The 17,673-nt window shown below is 39.3% G+C and overlaps 1 protein-coding gene across 20 annotated transcripts in view; it reads left to right on the top strand.

The window, feature by feature from the left end:
• The window catches only part of PARD3 (par-3 family cell polarity regulator), a 651,514-nt gene that overhangs the window by 290,859 nt on the left and 342,982 nt on the right, over positions 1 to 17,673 (top strand). For all 20 annotated transcript variants that reach the window (XM_047740436.1, XM_047740438.1, XM_047740440.1 and 17 more), the window contains one exon: positions 8,365 to 8,543. In XM_047740436.1, the coding sequence (XP_047596392.1) occupies positions 8,365 to 8,543 (179 nt within the window). The remainder of the gene's footprint in view (positions 1 to 8,364; positions 8,544 to 17,673) is intronic.

Genomic DNA, 17,673 nt, shown 5'->3' with positions numbered 1-17,673 from the left:
GTTCCAGCTTTGTGTGTGTGTGTGTGCACGCACGTGTGTGTTGGGGGAAGGGAGGAAGGACAGTTACAGTGAATGGGGTGCACACTTGTCCTCTGGTTAAGTAGCTGGCGGACGGCATTAGAGGTGGAGACAGAGTGCAGTGGGAGAGGGAGGGCAGAGAAATTCCACTAGCATCCCGGGCTACAGAGCTTTGTTGCACTGCTTGCGCCCATTCTGGCTGACTGGGCCAGCCGTTCCTGCTACATGGGTCAGGCTCCAGGCTCTCTGGCTCATGCCTCAGGGGTTCAGGTGGGGTTGCACCTTCCGGGCACTGACGGAGTGCAGGAAGAGAGGGGACAGGCCTCTCACCTGGGCTTCTTCCCCGCCTAGCTGTGGTTTGCGGGGAGCGGCGTCCTTGGAGTGAAAGCCACATCTCCCCTTGCCTTGGGGAGCTAAAAGCCTCACAACTACTTGACCCCCTTGCTGCTCTTCCTTAGTTCTGCCATATATTTGTAAACAGTCTGTCCTTTAGATTTTCCTCACTGACCCCTTTCTGAATCAGCTAACTGTTTTGCTGCTGGGCCGCTGACCCTGGATGTGATGGATTTGAGGAGTTAGGACACTGAGCAGTGGGGACGTGGTTGGGAGGGAGGGCAGATGCTGGGCAGTCTAAGTTAGTGACATTGGTGAAGGACAGAGGTATCGCACAGTGGCGCGTGTTGGAGGAGCCGTCCCTGTGGGGTGGCCCACAGGGCGTGCTGGGTGTGTGTGGTGGCTGAGCCCTGGGCCGAGAAGAGTATTCTCAGAAATAGTGTTAGGAAGATTCTTAAGTCCTGATTGCTGTAGGCCTTGACACCGAGACCGCCTCCTGGGATTTTCTGTTTAACTCTTGGGAGGGCCAGCTGGCTGGCTGGCTGGCTGGCTTGTTTGAGTGTGTATATATATATATATATGTGTGTGTGTGTGTGTGTGTCTATATATATATATATATATATGTATTGTGTATGTATGTTTGTATCATTTAATATGGCTAATTGCAGAATCACATGCAGTTGTGAGAAATAATACAGAGATTCTTTGTGTCTTTCCCTCAGTGGTAGGATTTTGAAGAACTGTAGTATTGTATCACACTGATACGAACATTGATACAACCCACCTTCCTGACTCCGATTTCTCCATTTGTGCTCCTATGAGTATTTGGAGGGTGTTTGATCACAGTGGTTGTATTATCAGTTTCCAAGTGAGAATTCTGATGTTACGAATTCAGTGTGCCTTAGAAAAATTTTTGGTTTTTCTTTGGAAACATTCATATGACATTGACACACTTTTCCCTTCTTGTAAGTGTCTAAGATTCAGTGGGACCATTGAAAACACGCTGTTATCTATAGAAATGTGCTTTAAACTCAATCTCCCTCCAGAATCACCTGTTATCTCTAGTGAAGTGTAAGCATATTGAGGATTTGACGCGCCTCAGTTCTCCCGGGAGAACACCATGGTCATAGCCAAATTGCAGAGAAGAGGGAGTCAATTAACAAGTACTGGAAGTATAGCTGGGTCACCCAGGAGCAGGATGACCTTTGACCCAATCCTTAAACTACCTCGCTGGGCCTCCGTGCACTCATCTGTGAATGTGATGTTTCAATTTATTTTCTAGGGCACCTTCCAGCTATGGTAGTCTTTATTTATTGCTTGTATATATAAAAAGATAGTTAATAGCAGGGTGATAAAGCTCATTTTATATCCTTGTGAGTTATTCACTGTTTTTAGAGCTTCTTTTGTGCCTTGCCTTCCACACATTTCTTCCAGGGATTTCACCTCAGTCAGTGAAACACTGAGAAGCACCTTTATAAAAAAGGCAACATATATTGGAAGGTCAGCTTTGCAATATTGATGACAGGTGTTAATAACTTGGTTCTCTTCCCTGTGAGATGTGTCTTTAGAAAACGTGTAATTGCCCTGAAGATCCAGGAGACGGTCTTCATTTTGCATCAAGAGTAATTATGCTGTTTGCATCATAAGTTCTAATAGAACTTGTGTAACTGCATAGTATTTTTAGATTTGATGAAATACCTTGATGGCTTATGCCCGTCTTCTTGGAAAAGGTTTATTCATTGCCGTGAGTGGTTAAATAATTTAGAAATCACTAGAAGAATAAAAGAAGAGAAGCAAATGGGAAAACTGATTAGGAGTGGGTAGGGGTGTGATATTTAAATGTATATATCTGTTAAAAATGTATATATCTGCCCTTTTAGTATTTGCTCTAATTCATTATTAGATTTACCATTTTCCACTTATTTAAAAGGTACCTTACCTAGAGAGGCAAATCAATATTTACAGTGCATTAGTGACACAGGGAATTTGAAATCTTGTGATGAGGGTTTATTGCTGTTTTATCCACTCTTCAAAGGAATGCACACATCAAACAGTCTCCACTCTCGTCCTGGACCCAGCGACATCGTACCAGTCCCCGTGTGCTCCAACCAGCAGCTTAATTATTGAAGATCCTCGTCTTTGAATTTTCTTTTTAATATTTCAGAGGATGTACTTAGCAAATCTATATATTAAATAAATCAGAGGTTAAGGAGGAAGTTTTATTCTCGTGTTTTTAAATGCATTGATTTTCCTAAAATTGAGGATGAGGAATTGTAGTAATAATGACCGAATTACCTTAAACAAGAAGCTTCTGTTATTTCTAATTACTGTAAAGAACACAGATTACATCAGTGCATTAGAATGCTGAAATAGGCCATGGGCCAACCATGGGGGAAAAGGCTCTATTTGTATTATTTTCCTCAGAGGCCAAGACAGAATTGTATTCTTTTTACAGTATATGTCTTTTCAGGACTGTGAAAGGTGGGAAACCTGTCTGAGGAGCCAGGCAGTTGTATTTTATGATGGTTTCTGTTGATAAGGCCAGACATTTATAGTGATCTCCTTTAAAGTCGGGTGCAACTTGTCAAAAGACCACATGCCGTTTGTGGCTGCTTCCCCACCATTCCCTACAACTCAGGTATTTTCCTTCCCCCGTGTTGCTTGTAATACTTTGAACTGTTTAATAAATAAATAAGTAAATAAATAAATAAATAAATAAAACTGTTTAGAGGCACCTGACGATGGCTTTTGATACTTCTCTGAAACACTTTTGTATTTTCTCTAATTCGTTTTTCATAAATTATTATAAGTTCTGTTAAGATGAGGCTTGTGCTTGGTAGGGGGTCACCGATACAGGTACACATATGTAGAATCACACATTATTTTAGCATCAGAAAAATTTCTGACCCCATCAGTGCCACCTGTGGTCTTGCTAGATGAGGAGCCTGAGGCCTGGAGAGAGCAGTGACCCGCCAGGCTGTCCGCTGGTCTAGGCCAGTGTTTTTTTTAATGTCCTGGGCCCTTGGGAACCACTCAGATCATTTCAAGGAGGCTGTTAAGGCAAGACTGTTTTCAGAATATTACCAAGTATGTGCTGTGTTTTTCACTGGGTTGACCATCTGCACCAGTGGTGCTTAGGCACTGATGGGTAAAATGCAGACCCCGCGCACCAGTGAGGACATTGGCACCAAATGTATTCGTTACCCAGCACTTTACTCACACTTTGAAACACAAGCCATTTCCATCTGTTGTCCTTGATAAAGCAGCAGAAATGATTGCTTTTATTACATACTGGCCTTTGAGTATCCGGTTTAATATTTTGTGTGATTAAAATGGCAGGTAGGCATAAAGTATTTGTACGTATTGAAGAGCAGAGATTGTCTTGAGAAAAACTTCTACGTGACGGGTGCATTGTAAGTGGAGCCAGCCCTTTTTTTAGTGGACCACCACGTGTTATTTTTCGTCTTTGTTTTTTTGTGAAAAAGGACAGAAAACTGTGGTTCTTCAGACTTTGGTGTCTGGCAGAGTTTCCAGAAAATGAATGAAGTGAGCCTGTTGCTACATGGCAAATAACGGACAGTATTTATTGCCAAAGAAAACATGCAAGCCTTCTAGTGAAAATTAGATTTTGGAAAACATAAATTCTCCCACCACTTAATGACTTTCGTCATGAAATGGGTAGTGATATTCACATATGTGATTTTCTGATATGAAGAAATAAATCAGCCTTTGTAAGAGCGTTATAAGCCAATAATATATTCCAAGTAGCTAATGTTACAGAATTTTTTCATGAGTAAAAGATCCAAAGTGTAAGACAGACAAGGAGATTTTAATATATAAAGAATGAGAAGTTTACATTCCATCTTGCAAGCTAACCTTTGAGAAACTCTCATCTGTCAAGTTTTGGTGTGGTATCAAAGAAGAGTATCTACAGTTTGGGAAAGATTATTAAAATACTATTGCAGCTAAATATTTGTGAAGTGCTTTTTTTCTTTGTATGCTTGTCATGCGGCAGCACGTTGAAATCAGAAGCAGGGATGAGAATCCAGATGTCATCTATCAAGCAAAATGGAAAACAGTGCTGCTCTCCCAGCAAATAAACTTTGTTTTATAAAATAGAGTTTTCTAAAATTCTGTTGTTTATGTTAACATGTAAATGGGTTTATTATTGTTAAGCTAAAAATGAATTAAGGAATAAATATTTAAATTATTTTCATTTCCACTTCCAATACGGTAAACAGCCCTAGCTGGAAGCCACACAAACAAAAGCTCTTTGGGGTCCTCAGTAAATTTTAGAGTCAAAGAGTCCTGAAATCAAAATTTGACAAGCACTGGTCTAGGCTGGTCTCCTTTGGGATGTTCTTTATTATCTTATATATTGTACTTAAACTTAACCAGGAGGTTTTTCTTTCTTTAACACTTATCAAAAAAGGATGACTGTTGTTTCAATCTATACGCATAACTAACATAATATTTCTTTAACTCTCTAAAATCGAATGTTGCTATTTGTTAAAATCAGTGTATGACTTCTCAGTGTATATAATTCTACTTTGGAAACAACAAACATTTTTCCTTTTATGAAAATGAGACTCACATTTCTGTCTCCAAGTAGCTAGAAATGGAATTTGTTTTCCAGTGACCTGCTGATTAATAGAACTAGTGAGTCAGCACTGACCCAGGTGCCAGGAAATTGTCCCTGAGCTCCTGTCTTCTCGCTGAGCCTCAGCTTAACTTATCTGTGAGGTGAGTCACATGTTCCTCTGTTGTGATGTGATGCAGAGACTCAAAAAAAGACTCCAATCATTCTAAGTTAAATCAGTGGTTCTGATCCAAGATTACTTAGGTGTGTGTATAAACTGGATAAAAATCTCTTACAGTTTTCATGGAACCATAAAACCAAGAAGAAATTATAAACCAATACAAATGCCCATCTCACATCATCATTGTGTTGCTGAGTCTGAATCACACGCACTATGAATGCAGACCGACACTGTGTGGCCCGGAGACTTTGTGTTGGGACCTAGTGATGCTGCTGGTGTGCACTAGGATTCAGTTCTTCCAGTGCAGTGAATTGCAAGAAAACCTTGATTTCAAGATCATCATGATATCATTTGGCATTCTTTTATGAAGACCACATTGTTTACTTTTTAAATTGAGTTCTGTTCTTTTCTCATTAGCCTGGGACTCAAATCACCTTCCTAAATGTGACTGTGGACAGAAATGTAAATGTGGGACCTTGAAATTGCATCAGGGTACTTGGTTACTAGGTACTACAAGCGAAAGATCCAGACTGTAGTGTTTCCTTTAATGGACATCCCTCAAATGAAAACAGAATGAAATGAAAACGGAAAGTGTAATGTGTGAAGAACTGACAGGAAGGGCCGGCTGATAGCGCCTCTTCTGGGACATCTGTCCATACCTCAGGTCCTGTACACGCTGCCCTGGGCAGTGGCCCCACATCTAGCCAGGAGGCTTCGGCCACAGGGTCTGCAGTCTTTGCTGCACCATAGCCCCTTTCTAATCCCTTCTCCCCCCACCCCCAACATCTGCAGTTTCAAGTTACAGATACAAGAGGTAAAAGGCTAATTATTTTTGTCTGTTTCTGATGAACAGATTAACACAGTGACCATATCCCATCAGAAGATGCATCCTGGATGCAATTTATTTCTCGGGGGAAAATTTTTCAAAAGCAAGCATCTTCTTTTGTCTAAGCAAATTCAGTGAAAATTTTATAGTTCCTGGATTTATTTTGGGGTTGAAGTACTTTTATCTGATTGCTTTATTGTGGTCAGTACTTCTGTACCACTTTTTAGAGACCATCTTTTGTGAGTAGTGCTTCTTTTAGATTTACACACAGATGCACACATACATGCTTACACATGTGTGCACGCACACACACACATACACGCAGATGCATACACACATACACAGAAACTGAAGTGTGCGTAGTTCCTTAACCACTAAATAATTAACAGCCCAGTAATTGGAAAGCAACAGAACTCATATCCAAGAAGCAGTATTATAATTGGCCAGAACTGTTTTATTCTTCCCCCTCCTTTTTTGGGTTTTCTGCTAACATTTTTGATTTGATCAATCTGGGAACAATTTAATTATTTTAGGGGGAAGTCTTTTATAGCAAGAGCATTGAAGTGTTAACACATATAGATGTATATTTTTGTGAACTTGTTTTGAGAGTGACTATATAGTTCTTGGTGTGTTTTATTTTTGGGTGCAAGGTATAAGTGGTAAGGGCCATCACGAGTTTTTTTTTTTTTTTTTTTTTTTTTTAAGATTTAATTTATTTATTTGACAGAGAGAGAGATCACAGGTCTGCAGAGAGGCAGGCAGAGACAGAGGGGGAAGCAGGCTCCCTGCTGAGCAGAGCGCCTAGATGGGGGGGCTCAATCGCAGGACCCTGAGATCGTAACCAGGCACCCCGTGAGTTTTTTGCTTACACTTAAAAATTGGCAATGATTCTTCTGTATAATTTTCATGTGTGTGTTTCTCCCAGGAAATTAAGATAACTACTAACAATATTAAATGTTCAGCATATTTTTTTTCTGGTAGTATTTCTCAGGCTTTCTTACTGTCAAATCCTTATGATGGAGAAGCACATGTTAAAAGCAATATTATATTTATATGCTTCTGTTTCCTCTGATCATTTCTAATTTGCTTTAACATCTTTCAGACTATTGGAATAGCAGTGGTTTAAATATCACCTTCAGTGTGTAGAGTCTGTCTTCAGTTGAGCGTCCTCTAGGATCTGTATGTTCATACTGTTAGTGCATCAGTGTTCAAAAAATGTTTTTCATGGAGTAAGTGATGGATTTATTTCACCCTGAAAGCTGTTTTGTTAGAGACTATTTATTCATTTATTTATTAGAGAGGGAGAGAGTTGGGGGGAGGGGCTGAGGGAGAGAGAATTTTAAGCAGGCTCCTCGCCCAGAGCAGAGCCCCATGGGGGGTTAGTCTCATGACCCTGAAATCGTGACCTGAGCCAAAACCAGAAGTCTGATGCTTAACTGACTGAGCCACCCAGGCACCCCTGTTAGAGATTTTTAAAGAAATACATACCTTACATTCTAGTTTTTAAAAACAGGCTGTCTCTAACATAATCTAAATTTTTTGTCTTCTATTTATTATGTTTTTGAGTGATTTTGCTTAGTTGATGAGTGGAGTTTTGGGTTTTTGATTTTCAGTGTTAACAGACTCATGTGCTTTTATTCTTAGGTCTGGTTTTATAGTTCTGTTCCTTCTCTCCTTTACCAATGATTGTATCTGTTCAGATATGCTCAGGGCTATTGATACAAATATTCACCTGAATTTGTTAATGATTATGTGAGAACAGTTGCAAACAGATTCCTCTTTTATGTGAATACAGTTGCTGAAATACTGTCTTTCATGAATCGTATATGTGAGTATATGCCAGATACTACCTGCATATTAGCATATTACTTTCAAGATTTCCATTCTCTTAAAGATAAGAAATGTGATTGTGCTCTGCGTTTTCAGATAGTACTTCTTTGAACAAAATAATTATCTTATTTAGCAGAATTCCTTACTAGATGAGCCAGGAAGTTTAGATTGTGTATTTTTAATCCCAGTATGGTTAAAAGTTAGACGGAACTTGTTCCATGGCTCACATCATTATTTACATTTTAGAATATGTACAATATGTATTATTAGAGAGCGTGCGTGCGTGAGCACGAGGGGCAGAGGGAGAGAGGGAGAGACAATCTCAAGCAGACTCGTCGCTCAGAGGAGTGGGACTCGATCTCACAACCCTGAGATCACAACCTGAGCCAAAACCAAACCTGAGTCCAATGCTGTCTACTGCACCACCCAGGTGCCCCTCTATGATATTTTATTTAAAAATACTGGGATAATAGACTGGTGACCCACTGTCACCTTAAGTGTTACTCTGATTTTTGGATTTCACTGCCTTTATCCTAATATGTAGTTTTCAGACACGAGTTACTTTTTAAAAAATATAATGCTTTTTTGTATTTATAGATATGCCTCTTCATGTCCGACGAAGCAGTGACCCAGCTTTAATTGGCCTTTCAACTTCCATTAGTGATAATAATTTTTCTTCTGAAGAGCCTTCACGGAAAAACCCCACACGCTGGTCAACAACAGCTGGCTTCCTTAAGCAAAACACTGCTGGTAGCCCTAAAACCTGTGACAGGAAGGTAACCATTTCTGTTTTGTGTCTTCTTCGTGTCAGTGGTGAATGTCAGCTGCTGACTGGGTCCTTTGCTTCTAGCGCGTCTTCTCTGTGGCCCTTTGTGTGTGTGCGTGTCAGCTTTTCCCTCAAAGTTTAGATGACTTCCTATTTTATACTGCCCTTGCATTTTATAGTAAAATTCATGCTATGTATTTATTTAATTATTTATTTATTTATTCATTTTTAATAGATAATGTATTTATGATTAACAATGAAGACTTTTTTGACTTGAAATATATACACTTAAAGTCCCTCACCTACTTTGTCTCCTAGTCGCCCTCTTTCTCTTCGGGGGCAGTCCCCTTACTAGCCTTTTGCATGTCCTTGCAAAGATGTTTTTCACATGTGTGAGCAGATATTCATATTGGTTCCTGAGGTACATTAAAGAAATTATAGCATTATGGACTTTTAAGGATAAAGATAGAATCCATAGTCTAGGGGCGCCTGGGTGGCTCAGCGGGTTAAGCCGCTGCCTTCGGCTCAGGTCATGATCTCAGGGTCCTGGGATCGAGCCCCGCATCGGGCTCTCTGCTCAGCGGAGAACCTGCTTCCTCCTCTCTCTCTGCCTGCCTCTCTGCCTGCTTGTGATCTCTCTCTGTCAAATAAATAAATAAAAAATCTTTAAAAAAAAAAAAAAAAAAAAAAAAAAAAAGAATCCATAGTCTAAGTACTCTATTGATAATTTTTTCTTCCTAGAGAAAGGAAGTGTACTGCCTAGTCTTTTTTTTTTTTTTTAAAGATTTTATTTATTTATTTGACAGAGAGATCACAAGTAGACGGAGAGGCAGGCAGAGAGAGAGAGAGAGGGAAGCAGGCTCCCTGCTGAGCAGAGAGCCCGATGCGGGCCTCGATCCCAGGACCCTGAGATCATGACCTGAGCCGAAGGCAGCGGCTTAACCCACTGAGCTACCCAGGTGCCCGTACTGTCTAGTCTTAATAACATTTTCTTCTTTGAGCCAATTCAGTTCAGCCCATGACCTAATTTATTTAGTCTAAAAGAATAAACTTTATTCTATTTTTTCAATTTGTTTCTTAATGCTCTTTGTCCTATATTCCTACAGAGCCCTTATAATCCCTTTCTGTTATATCTCTGTCCTTTCACTCAGTGAGCTTTAAGCTGTGTTTGTTATTTTCATTGCTGAATCTGTAGAGTCTCAGTAAACATCTATTGAGTTAATATTTTTTTCAATGCAGCAGTAATTGAGCACCATGTGTATGTTGAATTGTACTAATAACATGTTAATATGGAAGTGAGTATAGCTTGATGTTTGCTTGATTTATCCTCTGCATTTATGGGAAAGTACCTGTTTTAAAATTTCTTGTTGCATTTCTACAAACACTCATTTGTAGTAGTTCATTTCTGGAAAAAAAAAAAATATAGAGAACACCTAGAGTACCTTAACTGGAAGAATCTTCCAGGAAAGATTTCACTTTTCTGAAATACTTCATTACATATTTGATGAGGAATCAAGTTGGAGTGTCTTCTCATTGAGACTAGCTTGGAATTTTAGCATGCTTGACCATGAAGTAAACCATCCAAAGAAGCCGTATCCAATTTATGAATAAGCCTCATGACATTTAATTTGTGTTCAGAATAGATTTGATTTATATGAATATTTAGAAGTGTATAAACAAGTAAAGTTGACAGTTTAAAAAAAGCACTATTAGAAAGGTTTTTACGTGGTTTAAGGATAGTGCGTCAGAAGTCATTGAGGTAATCAGGATTTTCTTTCTAATTCCTTCAACATCCTGGGTAGGTGAGTCAGCTTCAGTTGCACAAGCAGAACCACCGTGGCTATTTTAAACATAAGCAAACAAACGAACTTAATACTTAGAATTGAAGTCTCAGAAAATCATTGGAAGAGCTTGAAGAGTGGGCCGTAGGCAGGGCCTCTTCAAGGACTTCCTGAACCATGCAGTCCTGCGCATCTGCCTGGGAAGGGAGTGACCTGGGTCCTTCCCCTGCATCTGCCCACCGAAGGCTAACATCCTGTCTCCGGGTGTGCTCACCCTGCTGCTTGCCACTTGTGCAGCTGGGAACTGAACCCAGAAATGCCTCAGCAACCTCCATTCTCTCCATCAGCAGCCCAGGACAGTTCTTCCCTCTGCCACAACCACCATCTTCCACAACCGGCTCTTGTGTCCAGATGTGCAGAACGCGGTTTGCCTCTGGATCCTTACCTGCAGGGGAGGTTTAGGAAGTCGACTTTAGCCTTCCAGCTGCAGCAGAGGGAGGCAAGCTACCAGAGGACTGTAAGGCACCCTGCCAGTGAGTCACCTCACTGAGTTTTTGTTCTAAATAACATATATCGGCTCCTGGGTGGCTCAGTCGGTTGGGGGGCTGCCTTCAGCTCAGGTCCTAGGATTGATGATGATCTCAGGGTCCTGAGGTTGAGTCCCACATTGGGCTCCCCACTTGGCGGGGAGTCTGCTTCTCCTTCTCCCTCTGCCCACTGCTCCCCCTGTTTGTACTCTTTTCTCTCTCTCTCTCTTTCAAATAAATAAATAAAAATCCTAAAAAAAATAACATATATCTATCATTGTAAAAATTTTGGGAAACTCGTGCAATACAAAGTTAAATTATTTATAATGATAAAATGCAGCAACACCTAGTATTAAGATAATACGGAGTAAGCACCTGTGGCACATACACGTACTCACATACACACACATGTACCACACGGAGTTGGAGTCCTACTGTGTCAGCATACTGGGCATCTTTATCATTTCTACTTTGTTTCCTATCAGGGATTTCTCCTGGTGTGAATTTTATTGGAAAATATATATGTTTAGTGGGGCAGGGGGCAGAGGGAGAGAAGGAATTTAAATAGGCTCTATGCCCAGTGTGGAGCCCAACTTGGGGCTCGGTCTCACAACCTTGAGATCATGATCTGAACCAAAATCAAGACTCAGACGCTTAACTGACTGAGCCACCCAGGCGCCCCCCTGAAAAATATTTTTAATGGATGCAGAATATCTCATTGTAGAATATAATTTATCATTCTCTTATTGTTGGACCTTTATTTATACTATTTTCATTTTTTTTCACATTATGAGTGTAAGTGTTGTGAGACAAATTTGAATGTAGTTTTGTTTTTAAAAATGGTTATCCATTCAGTAAGCTTTTTACTGTGTGAAACAGTATTTAATATAGCCAAAGGCCCACACTTTCTCACTGGAAAGACCTCAAATTCCATATACATCTTTAGATGAAATCATGTTCACATACAACGCACATAAAGGATAATACATAATGAATTTGTCCTTCGAAATATCTTTGGCTTTACTTTTCAAGTACCCATTTCCTAAGCTTGCTGTCAAAATTTTAAGCTGTTTGTATTAAAATCTGAGAGATTCTCTTTTTTGTATGTGTATATCCATCTTATGTTCATTTATAAAACAATGTCTTGTATTTTCAGTATTCAGAACGGGTGCTTGGGGGAAAGTATACATGGCTGATCAGTATTAACTTGATTTCCTTCTCTTGAGGCATGAGAGCTTGCCTATGCTGGGTGATCTCAAGATGCTATACATTTTTATGAATATGTAGTGGTTTAGGTTTTCTATATAAATGCATGGAAATAGAGGAGTTAAGGATTCACAGTCTTGCGATGCATTGATCTCTAATAGATAAAATAAGTTGACATTTTTCTATAACTCATCAACATAGTTAAGTGATCTCTATTTTTCTAAGTTGATGAGCAAAACACACAGTTTTGGAATGATGTCACCAGTCAGTTGAAATCTCTTATTTCTGAACGAGGCAGTTCCATTCAGGAGTGTTAGAGTGCTACCGGGTTGAACTCGCTCCTGTGGCTGAAAACCGAGGTGGGAGGTGGAGTCTTCCCAGTTCATGTAGTTATTACACTATTAAATTAGAGGGCAACGTAGACAGATGTTGGTGCAACAAAACCAGGTGAGAGCTTGGAGAGACCAAGGGTTCTATGGGCTTCTGGATTTCTTAACAGTGCTTCATTCTTTAATTTAAAAGTGACATGTAGAATAGAAGAGAGTCCTGGCTTTTTAAAAAAGTTCCTTGGAACATTGACTCACTCCTGTTGCCCAGCATTTTGTGGCTGACTGCCTTTTTCAACTCTTTTAGAGAACGTTTTTTACTCACACTTAGCATGGAAAGTATATTGCTAGAAAATGTATTTTCATTTGAGATTTTGCACGTGCTTAATATTTCATCTTAGGAAATAGTATTTCAATCAGTGTGAACACTTAAATCATTTTGCTACCTCTTTGGTCATCCTTACTAAGTCATTGTCCCTGCAAATAAAGTCTAACTAGTATGTGGAGAGCATTTGATTCATTCCATCAAGAACAATGTAATGAGGCACTTATCAGAATCAGCCAGCCATGAAGTTTCAAGGATAAAGTCTGTGCATTATTTCATTGTGTACTCATTGTAAGCCATTATTCCTTTCCCCCAAAGACTAAGAGCTGTTGCTTTTCTAAGTTATCTGTCCCTTTCACCAACCCCCTTCCCTGCCCCACCAAAGAAAATTTACAAAGGTAGATGAAAACAAAGGTAGCGGGGCGCCTGGGTGGCTCAGTGGGTTGAGCCGCTGCCTTTGGCTCAGGTCATGATCTCCGAGTCCTGGGATCAAGCCCCGCATTGGGCTTCTTGCTCAGTGGGGAGCCTGCTTCTCTCTCTGCCTCTGTCTGCCTCTCTGCCTGCTTGTGCTCTCTCTCTCTGTCAAATAAATAAATAAATAAAATCTTTAGGAAAAAAAAAAAGATGGAGTCAGAGATTTGAGTGAATAGCCACAAACCAAAGAATGCCGATAGACCCCAGAAGCTGAAAAGGACCAAAAAAGGGGGCAGGCGGTTGATTTAAAAAAAAAAAAAAGAAAAAAGAAAACAAAGGTAGCATTAAGAACATATCTTGAGGGGCGCCTGGGTGGCTCAGTGGGTTAAAGCCTGTGTGTTTGGCTCAGGTCATGATCCCAGGGTCCTGGGATCGAGCCCCACATTGGTCTCTGTGCGAAGCAGGGAGACTGCTTCCCCCCTCTCTCTGCCTGCCTCTCTGCTTACTTGTGATCTCTGTCAAATAAATGAATGAAATCTTAAAAAAAAAAAAAAAAGAAAATATCTTGATGTAAGGGGAAGAAAGTCGTAAGACAACATTTTATATTAGCATCAGTGTCTTGTAAATTTTTATTTTTAAAGTTCTTAAGAGACCTTAGAATATTTCTGACACCCTGGATTTATTTTTTCTTAGTTGCTTGACATGTTTGGTATCTGTCCAGTACTCCTCATATACACAAGCTCCTGGAAGAGTTGCTGTCTTAATTGTCTTTGTCATCTTTTTTTCTGTTCATTAAAAGAGTTAGGAGATATTTCTTCTAACTTTAGAAAAATACTTACAGAAACATTTCTGTAGTATATTTTAAGATTCTCCCCATAGTCTTTTTCTTATACTACTACTATTTGCTCTTTGCATTTATAAAGTAATGAAAAGTATAAAGAAGCAAGTAAGTAATTTGGAATGGTGTAGATAAGTGTTATTGACAGTTTGGTGTATTAACTTGGGACTCTGGAGCAGAGCTCTGTATAGTTGGTGGCTGTCCCTATTACCAGTGGGGAATCATCCAATGAATATGGTTTAATTTCTTAACTTTTTTTTTCTAATTTTGTCTTATATTGAGAGCATTTTCCCATGTCATAAATATAGATAGCTTGCATAATGTTCTTTTATGTACTGATTTTTTTTTTGTAGTTGGTGTTTATTATTTTATTTGGTGACTTTCCTGTTGCTTGACATTTATACTTGGCCAATTTTTTTTTTTTTTTGCTCTAATAAGTAACCTTTAGAAGTACCCTTCAGAAAAGATCCTAATATTTAATTTATATTGACATCTCTTATTATTTTCTTAGAACAGATTCCTGAAGTAGACTTATTTGACCAAGGGAATGGATATTTTTAAAGCTACTGATAATTGTTTCTCATACGTTCATGACTAATAAAGTGTGAAGTACTTATGTTGTATAAAGCACTGTGAGGAGGCCCAGATGGAGTGAGCTGTGCAATGAGGGGGAGGATAAAGAAAAAGAAGCAAGTGGTACTGTTCCTGAGTTCTGGAACTTACTGTCGCACTATAGACTTTAATGGCTCCCACTTGGCTCTGCATCAGAATCACCTGTGAACTTTAAAAAGATGAAATACACTTGTAGCGATGGATTCATTTACCTATTTCAGGAGATTTGTGTGTTTACTTAAAGCTGCTTTACTGACTTCAGGGCACAGTCTTTTTTTTGAGTCCAGCTGAAAAGGAAGTGTGTTTGTTTGCCTGTTAAGAGAGGGTAAATAAGAGTATTATGGCTATTTTGAGATGTCTTCTTTTAGGCTAATTTTCCTATCATTAGCAGAATAGAATCTGGAACATTTACCGCATTTGGTTTTGTGATATTTCACTTCTCATACTTAGATTGCTCAAATTTATCATTTTAAATCAAAAGTCCATTAAAATGAAAATTTTTTTTGAGTTTTAAATAAAAGTATTCTAACAACCTCTTGCGATGTAGGGTCCTATCCGGTCAGTGCCAAACTAGAATAGGACGTATCTTTTCTAAATAGAAGCTCTGATACAAATAGTATACCTGTCTATTGTTCCTTGGCATATTGTCCTCCACCCCCAATCTTAGTTGAACGTGCATTTCAACACATCGGGTCAAGGCACCGTGTTCCCATTATCATGTGTGAAGCCACCAATGTTAATTCAGACACAAGGGACTTCCAGAAAGTGCCCACTCCTTGTTTTATTCAGAGTTAGAAAACTTTGGCAGTTTCTGTGCTGACAGTGTATTAGTTAACATTGGCTCCTACTTCATGATACTCTAAAATAGCTGCTTGCTTGCTCATTCATTCATTCATTCATTCATTTTTTACAGAGTTGTAGTCTGTGTTTACCTGTTTATTTGCTGCCTCATCCCCCTTCTCAACCATTTGGGTTCGGAGTCTCTGCTTCTCCTTTATGCTTTTTTTTTTTAAATATTTTATTTATTTATTTGACAGATGGAGATCACAAGTAGGCAGAGAGGCAGGCAGAAAAAGAGGGGGAAGCAGGCTCCTTGCCAAGCAAAGAGCCCGATGCGGGGCTTCATCCCAGGACCCTGGGATCATGACCTGAGCCAAAGGCAGAGGCTTTAACCCACTGAGCCACCCAAGCGCCCCTCCTTTATGTTTTCTAATGCATAAGGCCAGTCATATTGGTACATTTGAGTATGCTATTTCATTTTTAAGCTAGTACGTTTGACCAGGTGGTTATTGAAAAACGTTGTCTGTCTTTTGTCATTTGTGAGCCAATCGTAGATGTTAGCTAGTTACAGTAATCATCCAAAAATCTCACAGGATGAGCTGAGATCATCCCCTAAAACCACATGTTTCCTCTGCAAGAGACCTATAGCTGTATTTAATTTTCTGGGGCATTAGCTTCAAGGGAGATCCAACTGAGACTTAAATGTTAGACCGTTCTACTGCAACATTTGTATTTCCCGTTAAAGGCCTCTGAAACTATAAATTTCACCCTTCTGTTTTGCATATTAAAAGATCTTCATTTGATTGCAGTACAGTTGTGTGCTTTTAGTAAGTGATGGTTATAATCATTTCTACAATAGGCGGCTTCAACTGCCAAGCTCACCTAGTAAGACTTGTTAATAACCTGGTCTCATCTATTTCTGTGTCACAGGTAGGGATATAATCTATCTTCACTTGCTTTGAATATTATAATTTGTGTTCAAAGTTATAAAATCCTAAGGTGCTATTGAGAAAATTTTTGAGCCTGGATGTGGTATTTTTAGAGTTCACAAGCCATTCCAGAAACATAAACCAAAGTAATGTGAAAATCTTTATTGAGTACCCTCAACGTTACATAGAATAGAGAGGGAAATGAATGTGTTACACCTGTTTTTCTTGACTTGGGGGGAGAGAACTGGGAAATGACATTGATTCAATTCTATTGAACAAACATTTGCATGGCTTTTATACACTTAAAAATATTTTGGCCTTATTTCATCTCTTTATCTTGGTTTTTGTTTTTAATCTTTGATACTTTAGCTTATAAGCCTAGTTCCTTCAAGTCAGAAAGTTAGACGTAGTCACTTCAGGGCCTGCTGTTAACAGGAAAAGTAGAAGATGGGACCGCTCAGGGCCAGAGCCCTCTGCCACTTGCATTCTAGCTGCTCTGGCAAACTTGGTTTTAATTTGCATGGATTCCAGGTGCCCTTGTGTTCCCATCTGCCTTTAGAGAAGTGCATTTTTACAGTGTGGGGGTAGAAGTGGTTTCCATCGATCTCATCCCTAAACTGTATCCATTTTTGAGGTTTTTGTTATTTTCACATAATCATAGCCACGTTGTCGTGAGTACTTCTTGTCAGAGAATGTGCTTGGTGTGTTATATGTTATATCTCATTTAATCCCCCTCTACTGTATAAGTGTGGTTGGTGTTCCCATTTTATTGATGAAGAGGTAAAGCCAAGAGTTTAAATAGGTCACCTAATAGTTAAACCAACTGTTCAGTGATAAAGTTGTGATGTGAATCTCGATTTTGCAGTTTCAGATTCTGCTTTTGACAAGTATCCTCCTACATCCCAACATGCTTACAGACTTTATACACTGCCCAATTATTAAATTTTTTTTTTATTTTTTAAAGATTTACTTATTTATTTAGAGAGTGGGCATGCATGCCTGCATGAGCAGGGAGGTGCAGAGGGAGAGGAAGAGAGAATCCCTGTGCTGAGTGCAGAGCCTGACTCCCAGCTGATCCCACGACCCTAAAATCATGACCTGAGCCAAAATCTGAGAGTGGACTATTAACAGACTGAGCCACCCAGGGGCCCCTGCCAGTGTTCATTTAGTTGAACAATTTAGACTGTAAAATATTTCACAATAACCTTTTTATTTTATCTCCTCTAAGTCTTTCTGTTATACATGAATATAAGAATAATGAGCATGTGTTTATTATTAGAACTGGCATATTTTGTTAAAACCTCACCAAGTCTATATTATACCTTAACATCTTAGTCTTAAGTAAAAGTATGCTGGCTTCATGAATATCTGTACTAATAATGTGATTATGTTAACTGATCTC

This window comes from Lutra lutra, chromosome 8 (assembly GCF_902655055.1).
Source record: "Lutra lutra chromosome 8, mLutLut1.2, whole genome shotgun sequence".
Taxonomy (NCBI): Eukaryota; Metazoa; Chordata; class Mammalia; order Carnivora; family Mustelidae; genus Lutra; species Lutra lutra.
Note: the sequence above shows the minus strand (reverse complement) of the source record. Positions and strands in the feature narration are given on the sequence as shown.